The sequence below is a fragment of the Monopterus albus genome, unplaced genomic scaffold (assembly GCF_001952655.1).
Source record: "Monopterus albus unplaced genomic scaffold, M_albus_1.0 scaffold338.1, whole genome shotgun sequence".
Taxonomy (NCBI): Eukaryota; Metazoa; Chordata; class Actinopteri; order Synbranchiformes; family Synbranchidae; genus Monopterus; species Monopterus albus.
The window spans coordinates 145,650-155,979 of record NW_018128218.1 but is presented as its reverse complement, the minus strand read 5'-3'; the positions used below and the strand labels follow the sequence as shown (position 1 = coordinate 155,979).

The 10,330-nt window shown below is 40.3% G+C and overlaps 1 protein-coding gene across 5 annotated transcripts in view; it reads left to right on the top strand.

The window, feature by feature from the left end:
• efl1 (elongation factor like GTPase 1) overlaps positions 1 to 10,330 on the top strand; it is a 159,872-nt gene that overhangs the window by 63,823 nt on the left and 85,719 nt on the right. For all 5 annotated transcript variants that reach the window (XM_020624779.1, XM_020624783.1, XM_020624781.1 and 2 more), the window contains exons 13-15: positions 5,372 to 5,529; positions 5,967 to 6,130; positions 7,098 to 7,233. In XM_020624779.1, the coding sequence (XP_020480435.1) occupies positions 5,372 to 5,529; positions 5,967 to 6,130; positions 7,098 to 7,233 (458 nt within the window). The remainder of the gene's footprint in view (positions 1 to 5,371; positions 5,530 to 5,966; positions 6,131 to 7,097; positions 7,234 to 10,330) is intronic.

The window sequence follows — 10,330 nt, the reverse complement described above, 5'->3', positions numbered from 1 at the left end:
GGACCTCTGAGACTATCACAGTGCAGGTGCATTTATATGGAGACTTGATTACACACAGGTGGATTCTATTTATCATCCTTTGTCATTTAGGTCAACATTGGATCATTCAGAGATCCTCACTGAACTTCTGGAGAGCGTTTGCTGCACTGAAAGTAAAGGGGCTGAATAATTTTTCACGCCCAATTTTTCAGTTTTTTATTTGTTAAAAAAGTTTGAAATATCCAATAAATTTTGTTCCACTTCATGATTGTGTCCCACTTGTTGTTGATTCTTCACAAAAAATTACAGTTTTATATCTTTATGTTTGAAGCCTGAAATGTGGCAAAAGGTCGCAAAGTTCAAGGGGGCCGAATACTTTCGCAAGGCACTGTATGCAAGGAAAATAAATGTATTAAAGTAACCAAAGCTTCGTAGTTCTGGTCAGTCATCAATACAGTTTTAACATGTATAAGCAAGGAAGGTAAAGGTATGAAAAGTAACTAAAAGACAATGAAGAACTGAAAAGTAACTAAAGATTATAAAGTAACTAGAGCCTATAAGAATCAAATCTTACAGGGGAAAGGGTTATAGATATACTGTAGCTTTCTTTCAAGACACAAATAAAGAAATGAAGGCAAATGAGCTGAAAAATAAAACAAACTAGTAAAGGATAAAATGTTGTAAATATTTAATTTATTATTGATTATTTATTGGTGTTTTTGATTATTTTTATTTTCAACTATATAGTGATAAAGCATTTGAAACCAAAATAAGAAACCTCTTTGTGATAATATATTAATTTGTGACATACAAAGGTTTAGTTTTAGAAGATTGCCACCTTTAAACAGGCTGTCAGTATAAAGTGTAAAGTTCCTGCTTTGTCCAAAAAAGGTGATTATAGATCTAAGAGACTCTTTCAGTCATAACTTTATGCATTGCATTCACCAAAGGAAAAAAAACTGGAGGAACTTGTCTCATAATGATAAGATGTGTTTCTGTTATTTCTTTTTCTTTTTGGTGAGTGCAGTGCACCTCTGTTACTTACAGATGTTGAAAGAAAAACCCATTTTTAATTTGATCAGGGATTCATTCCAAAGTGGCTCAAATTTTAAAAAGGAATTGAAGCAGGATTTAGATGTGGCACATTGCTGTCAAAGCCCTGTCCTATGTGGGAATCAAAATAAACTGCACCGTGTGAAAGTTCATGATAATGAAGCAATGTGTGACCTAGTGTAACATTGTTTTAATAGTCTCTTGACAACAGTGGAGCTCTAAGATATACTCTATTAGTACATATATACTGTAATAATTGTTTTTAGGATCAGTTTGTTGTTGTTTTTGCTTGTGTTGTAATGGGATTTGATAATATATGAAAATCTATAAAATATTGCCAGACATGTCTTTTAAGGGCTGGTCAAACTTTATGCAAACTGAAAATGCTGATTTATGAGCTGAGGAATTGCATTGTTGTTTTATTTGGCAAATGTGGGCCTAGACTGTTTTTCTCCCACAGAGTATGCATTTTTTATGAAAGAAAACAAACCATGAACATCTGAACTCATTGAGAACCTTGGAAGTCTGAGTCAAAACACACCCTACACTTGAAAATTTCTGAAATCCAGAAATACATAGTGAGTATAAAGCGCATAGCACCCTGCACCCCCTCTCCATGCTTTTCCCCTCTGCTTTCAACTTCTTGATCTCCAGCATATCTGATGCAGAGTTCGGCTGGCTGGCGTTGTCTGTGCTCTCCTACCTCCTTCTGACACAGGACTAGATCCTAATTGCAGACTCTGCTGATGCACTCCTAGGAAAACAGAGCGGCAAACAGAGGAGACCAGATATAGGCAGGCTGTCAGAGATGGGTTACAGGATGGGGGATGAGGAGATGCAGATATATGAAAGAGAAGAAAGTCATAGTATGAGAAGGAAGAACAGGTTATCTCAGGCTGTGAGCCAGGAAGGATAAAGCCTGTCCCAAATCTCAGCTAATGATCCTGCAAGAGATTCCGTTCTTTTTAACCTGCTGCCACCAGCAGGCATACTTAGACACCGCTGACACCTCTGTGACAGCATAGGACTACAGATACCTGCACAGGAGTTGTATGCCACGCTGTATGCCACCATGGCTGACAGTTGGCAGCCAACAAATGGATGGAACGAATGGATGCAACCCGTGAAAACTGACTGAATGCTTTTAATGTTGAAAGGTTGTGGACATGAAGAGGATCACTTTGTTACTATTTATTACTGTGAGAGAATGTTTAGAAGTTTCTGTAATGTTACATCAAGTCTAACTCAAATTAGTATGACCAAAAACTACTGTTTTCAGATATTTAAATTGTTGCTGTCACATGCATGTAGAAGAAGTTACATTTTTCTGGAATCATTGGCTCATTGACCTTTCTAATTGCCATTAGGGTGGATAGATGCCCTGTGACTCAGCTATCTTAAAGATTGAAAAAATAGCCTGTCACTGCTCTGACCTAAAATAAAGTCTGAGTGTTCCGATGGAGCACAGGAATTCATCTTGAAGACATCTTCTTTGTCCTAAATGACTTCACTGTATGCACATTGAATCTGTTTGCACAGTTTACCTGTCTGGTGTTTACAAAACACTGAACTTTAATTATTGTTCGATCCTGACTGACCTTATTACCATGTTAGGAGTTTTAAATTATGAATCAAGTTACTGCTGCTCTGCCACCTGCACAAATGGTGCACAGTACATTTCTCAAATTGCAGACAAATCTTTCTTGTTTCTGTGTTGTAGTTAAATGTATTTAATCAACTCTAAGGAAAGAATACTAAATTACACAAAGGGTACACTTCTCTAAAGCTACAACAGATCTAGCAAACATTTTCACCCATATGTGTGAAGTGCCAACACTGTGGCACTTCACACATATGGGTGAAAATGTCCCCCTCTCCCACAGCTATACAGCTAAAGTCTGTTTACTTGTGACCACTGCAACAAAAGTCAGTGAGACCCTACACACTGAGAAACTGTCATACAGTATCTTCAATTTATCTTGCCTGCCTCTACCTGTCAGTGGATCACCAGCTTCCTGACCAAGAGGCAGCAACAAGTGAGGCTGGGGAAAACTACATTGAGTACCAACAATGGAGCACCTCAGGGCTATGTGCTCTACCCACTGCTGCTCTCCCTACACACCAGCGACTTAACCTCCAGGCTCCCACATGGAGTCCTTTAAACCCCTGGGCTCAGTCATCTCTCACAACCTGAAGTGAGAAGCTAACACCAACAACTTAATAAAGATAGCCCAACAGAGGTTGTGCGTCCTGCACCTACTGCAGGATCTTCTCAGGACCTTCTACAGAGCTACCGCTGAATCTGTTCTTTGCTTCTACATCTTACTAGATGCTTTGGATCCGCAGCCACTCGGGAGCATGCCAGAGTCCAGCGAACTGTCATGTCAGCTCAGAAGATTATTGGCCTCTCTCTACCATCCCTCCAAGATATATATTTCTAGGGTCAGGAAATCATTACTGACCCCTCACACCCTGCAATTGCTCACCTCTGGAAGATGCTTGAGGGCCTTAGAAACAACAACCACCTGCTAGTGAAACAACTTTTTTTCCATAGGCTGTCTGCCTCATGAGCAGTTAACCTGGACCCTTCCATGTTACCTCACTTTATAAAGAGCTCTTACAGCTGCACAGTTTGCACAGTATTTGTTCTCTGTGAGGATTCTTTTCATTGCATAATGTTTGGTTTATCTGCACTAGAACGCTTAATATATGCACAGAATTCCTATCTGCTTATCCTTCTTTCTGCTCTTATTCAGTATCGATTTTCTCCTCTATTCCTGCACTTTATCTCTTCTTTCTCTGTTATTGTGTAGTATAGTAAGAGAGACTGTGCCCTACATCTGAGGTCTCTTTTTGAATTTGACCTCACAGCATTCCTGGATACACAATATGATCACTGTCCTGTAGAGCATTACAGGACAGATGGTACATCATGCTCTTCTGAACCTGTAGGACAATTCACTCTTAACACGGTATTCAGTGTGAACTCCTTGTTTAAGAAGAGTCTTTCTCATTATGGCAGCTGAACAGCTAGCTCAGCTTTATAACTCTAACCTAATACAGCACCTCCCTACAAATGTCTGAAAGAATATCATATCAGTCACTGCTCACTTATATTTTATACACTTGTGCTGAGATGGAAAACATCTGGAATTAAAATCCTTTAGTGGTAAAAAGCAAATGTCTTGCAGACAGCTTTGTCTCCACTACATTGTTCCTTTTTCCAGCACAGTTTTCACTGCTATTTCACAATGTGAAAGGGTCTCTATGTAGTTGTGATGGTCCAGCTCCAGTGTTTGAAGGCCATTACTTGATGACCACAGCGAGTGAGGCTAGAAACCAAGTCCTGGCATTCCCATTATTACCACTGAGCAACTGATCTGACCTCTTGAAGTAAAAAAGCAGTGACTTAGCAGCAGTCTAATGAGAGGCATGAAGCTTAGTTTGTACTACACACTCGCACGATTATTTAGCTGTTCAAACAATTCTAGGCTCAAATAAATATCACATTCAGTTGATAGCCTTCACTTAAACATTTGTCTGCTTTTAGTTTGTTTATCTTTTTTATTTTGGAGGAAATAATGTGAGAGAAGTAAGATTTAATGACTGAGCCGACTTGCGCAGTCTGAAGCTGCCAGTCAGACGTTATTTGTTTTTGTGGCCAGGCCTTCATCCAATGGGATTTGCTTTTTTGTGGTTTCCTGTTAGAATCCTGAATTCAGTCTGTGGCCCCGGTTTGTGCAAAAAAAGAGGTGCAATTAGTTGCAGTGAGTTCGCAGAGCTGCTGCTGTTGTCAGGGGCAAATTATGGGCTGTTTTAAGTGGTTTGTCATCATGGAACTGAACTCGATGTTGGATGCCGTCAGTACAGGCCTATTGTGAGGAGCTCTGTGGCTATAATTGCTGTGGTCTTTTTGAAGAGGGTATACACACACACAGACTCTGATCACACGGCACATGCACACACTCAAACACATGGGTCACATACCAAAACTAATGCAGAGATAATTAGGTTCTGTCTTTACAGCTTGGCCCTGAGGTACCTAGGGGCATTAAAATGTCACTTCAAGATTGTTTGTCAGGTGTCATTCTTCATTCTCAGTGATCGACTGCTCAAATTGGACTTCCTGGATCATATTTCATCTTCTCAACAGTACCTGAAGCAAAACATACTAAGATAATCATTCCCACCTCACCCTGAACTGTTTTCTAACTCTTTCTCTGGTTTCAGCTCACAACTTGCTCCTCACACCTAATGTCTGACCTCTAGGAAACAGCTGTCATCTGGAGATTTGATGGGATTCTGACCTGTGTGCGTGTATGTGTTTGCATTTGTTTAGGCCATTGACCCAAGAGGAGATTGCCCAGCGCAGGGAGATAGCAAGACAGAGACATGCTGACAAGATAGCAGTTGATCACACAGCATCAGAGAGCCCCAAAGACCTCATCCACTCAGGGTGTGTGCCACAGGAGGGCCAACCTGAAATACTCAGCACAGGTAAGCTCATCTGTCCACTCACTGACTCATTTCTGTCACTCACTTTTAATGACTTTTCCTACTCTAAATATACAACAGTTTGACAAAAGACTAGCATATTTTGGATTGGGTTTGCAAATTTGTGACAGCTTCAAGGAGTACTGTAAACCTTTGCGTGAAAGTGAGGCATTTAATTTCTGGGATATCATTCTCAGGCAGACTTAACCAGTAGTTTTTGCTTACTGAATAAGTTATACTCTGGAGCAAATTCTTAGACTTTCTTAAAATGTTTACATGCAATATTTTAAATGATTACTAATAAAGTAATACATAGTGGTAGAGTCAAATTGTTAAATGTCTCAGTTTTTTGTCAAAAAAACAGAAAAGAGTTAAATGGTTCTTCATGACTGAGTCACACAGGGACCGTTTTTCCTGTGTATCTTGTTTCCCTCTGTCAGCTAAAATGGAGAGTCTGACACTGAAAGAGTCAACGCCAGAGGAGGAAGAGGTGCAGAGGGAGACCTTTATAGCATTTGCCCGGGTCTACAGCGGTGTGGTCAAGAAAGGACAGAAAGTATTTGTACTGGGGCCAAAGTATGACCCTGCCCAGGGCCTGAGCATGGTAAACCCACGGTTATCAATCAACCCTTACAGTACCTCCTCCACTCTTCTTGTGTCTGTGTAAAGCACAAATTTGTTACTAATTCTCACTTATTGCCATTGAAATATAAAATTCAATATACAGTGTTAGTGTTTGTAGCCTGGGAAAATACACTAGTCCTAGCCCCCAACATATCTCTTCTTACAGAGAACCTGCCAGATTCCATGATAATCCATTCAGTTTGATACATACATGTAGTTAGGTTTACTTGTCTCAGTACAAGAAGAAAAATGATAGTTTGCTGTCATTCAGTCCTTGTCGGCTGTGTGCACACTAACTTATTACAGGCACACTAAGAGCTGTAAGCATAATGTCATCTACATGAACTGGAGCTTCAACTGACAGTGCTACATGGACCCACAAGGGAAACCAAATTTTGGTGACTGACAGCAAGTTATACAACACTTTACTTAACCTGTCACAATTAAGTTCAGTATGTGGTTATGGTCAATCAAAAGAAAACACCTGTGACTATAACACAATACAGGACAAACTGCCTTTTCTATAATGATCTAATGAGGCATACAGTTGAATCAACACCTTTCTGAAACAGCCTGAACATAGATTGAACCTTATCACCATCATGAAGCAGGAGTTATTGCAGGGCTGTTGGATTAGACTGTATTAGTTTTATCTTGGTGTACCTAATAAACTGACCGCTGAGTTTACAAGCAAACACACATTATTGTTGGGTTATTTTATTATGTGTCTACACATATTGCAGATCACCTAACCCATCTCTCAGCTGCTGCAGTGACATACAACAAATGGTTAAATCTACTGTTTCCATTTGTCTGGATGGAAAATGGGATGTTATAACCTACTGTAGTTGTCCATGCATTATAATCCCAGAACAACCCATGACTGCAGTGTTATATTTGTGAGCCTCTTTTCCTCTCATGTTCATTCCTTATTTTATCTCTGCTAGCTGCCAGGGGGTTGCAGTGCTTCCGACTGTGTGGTTGAGGTGCCTCATCTGTCCTGCTGTTCCATGGACCGCATCTACCTGCTGATGGGCAGAGAACTAGAAGAGCTGGAGGAGGTGCCTGCAGGAAATATCCTGGGTATGTTGGTTAATATGTTTGTGAGCAGGTCGGTGTCTTCTTACTGGTTATTGTGTTACTGTCGCTGTTATGCCCTGCTTTATTGGACAGAGTTGGGATCACTTTGCTGGTTAGCAAATTTGATTCCACCTCCACAATACCAGACATGTATTTGATATTTGCAGATGTGCCAAACTCATTACCGTAATTTCCGGACTATAAGCCGCACCGGACTATAAGCTGCACCCACTAGATGTACAACACAAAAACATGTTGTGTCCACATTGTAACATGAGATATTTTGACAGCCAGATTGATCGCCTGTAATTTTAAGTGGCATCATATGCATTTTGCCGTGTGTTATCCTTGTTGAGGGTGTGTGCATGAAGCGAGAAAAGTAGCGGCTTATAGTCCGGAAAGTACGGTACCCATTTTGACACTGCTTACTCCAAGAGCCTCTATTCTATATGACAGGTGACTTAAAGAAGCCTTTCATTAGTTTGAAAGACACTAAATCATTCTTTTTTTGATGAATGAGTTTTGGGGAGACCCCAACCATTGCATTGACATATACAATATTTTCGGCCAGTAGTAGCTTATCAGAAATGCATATGTCTCTGGCTCATAGATAAAAAATTGCAATACATAAATTCCACATGTCTGTTTGCAGCAGAAACAGAGACACCATTCCATTGCATTCTCAACTGTAAAATATCCCACTCAGGTGATGCCTTGGTTACAACATTCCTTAACTTTCACAAAGTTTATAGATAAAGGTCAGTTTTCTAGTCTTGGAAAGAACTGCAAGAAATATAAATGGTTCTAGGCCAGAGGCATTATGGTGGATAATTACTAAACTGTTAATCCATGTGTTTTGTTCTTTGATTTTTCAGTTTCAAAGCATAATAAAAAAATAGCCTTTAAAAAAGTCCATGTTTTTTAAAACCAGAACAGAAAAACCTAAAAATGGAAAAACAAACGGGAAAACAAAGAGGGTCAATGTATCATCAGATTATCCAATTATTTTATGGAACCTGCGAATGAGAAAACGGATCCGTGGTTCAGAAAAGGCAAATCACGTTTCTTCTGTTTTCATCACAAAGTGTGAAATCAGATAAACAAAAAACAAAACAAAACCAAAAAACTAGTTTTATTCTTTTTTCTGTTTGTAGATTTCTGAATGTTCTTCATGAGCAGACAGTGATTGCTGTGCCCGCTCCCACATTAAAATCAATTCTCATGGGTTTATGGCAAATATTAACTCAGCAGTGATAAGTGGCGACTTTATTAGGTACACCTACATAATGCAATTTAATCCCTAACTTAATTTTATATTCTAATTGTTGTTTACATTTCTTCTGCAATTTGTTAACTCAAATAATATCATTATTGTGGCAATATGTTGTTGAGGTTGTCCTGCATGTAGCATATCTAAATGTTTACAGAGCTCATCTTTTCACAAGGTAAAATATGTAAAGGGTGACTTTTAATCACATGTCAAATAAAAATGCTACGTTTATGCTATAATATGGGGATATTACATTACTTGTACATTTGGGATAATTTTCATTCCTTAACAACATTCAGTGGCCATGGGGTAATGGTGGGGATTGGTAACATGCACAGATGTCCACACTTAGTTATCTTGTACAATACACACTGTGTTAATTTTGTGAGATTAACTCACTATTGTTGTCTTAGACAGCAGTATCACTTAAGATAAGTTACCTAGTTGGCTAACCTAATCTATTAAAGCAACCCAAAATGTCACAAGTGTAATTATTGCTATTCATTTCAGCTTCTTACCTTTAAAAATAGCAGTCAAGTCAATGTAACTGTACGGCGCTGCTTCCAGTTTTTGGAACTCTTCGATGTCCCCATGATTCGTGATTTCTACTGTACTGTACTGCATCTGCGTGGACTAACATGGCGCCCACTGAGGCGGATGTGTTTGCGCGTTCCACTCTCGAATGCTGGCTTTTTCTTCGTTTTCTTCTTTTTTGTGTGTTTTTTACTTTTTCTGCAGTGGACAAATGTCATACACTGCTAACATACAACAGACAGGCATTGCTGGATATCGCCAACTCACAAAGCCACTGGGAATTTACTGGTTTCATACCACCGGAGCTACAACACATTGTCCGCTCCTGCAACAACAACAACCACAACAACAACGACAACCACCATCACCCTCAGGGAGCCCCTCGGAGCACCAGGCACAAGCAAGCAGGCTGAAATCAAGAGGGGCAAACGAGGGGGACTCCATGCTAGGCTAAAAGCTTGCGCTACTTGACCGCCATTACCCAGCCTCTTCCTATCCAGACTCTGCGATTCAGCTACAAACACACACTGTACATTGAGGTGACCGCACTGCTGCTTCGGGGAAGGTAAAAGGAGGTGGTGTGTGTGTGTGTTTATCAATAACTCATGGTGTGGAGTTGTATGGACTGTTTATAAGCACTGTTTGCCAGATGTAGAGTTTTTATTGCTGAAATGTCTACATCGAGGTGACCGCACTGCTGCTTCGGGGAAGGTAAAAGGAGGTGGTGTGTGTGTGTGTGTTTATCAATAACTCGTGGTGTGGAGATGTACGGACTGTTTATAAGCACTGTTCGCCAGATGTTTTTATTGCTGAAATGCCGGCCCTATTATCTAGCAAGAGAGCGTAGTGCTGTGTTTTTGGCTGCTGTATATGTTAGCCCAAGTGCTAATCCCTCTGCTGCTCTCAGTAAACTCTTTGATGTCATCAACGCGCTAGAGACAGCTCATCCCGATGCTGTATTTATCACTGCAGGGACTTTAACCAGTGCAATTTATGGACTGTACTCGCCAAATATTACCAACATGTGAAGACACTCGGGGCAAGAACACTCTGGATCATGTTTACAGTAACATACGGGGTGCATACAGGGCCGCACCCCGCCCCCACCTTGGAAGCTCGGACCACATTTCTTTGTTCCTGTATCCAGCTTACAGACAAAGACTGAAACAAACAAACCCTGTCACCAAGCAAATTAAACTCTGGACCCCAGAGACTGAAGGCACCCTGCAGGACTGTTTTGCCCAGACAGACTGGGATGTGTTTAAAGCTGCAGCCACCTCAGAGGACTTTTCTGTC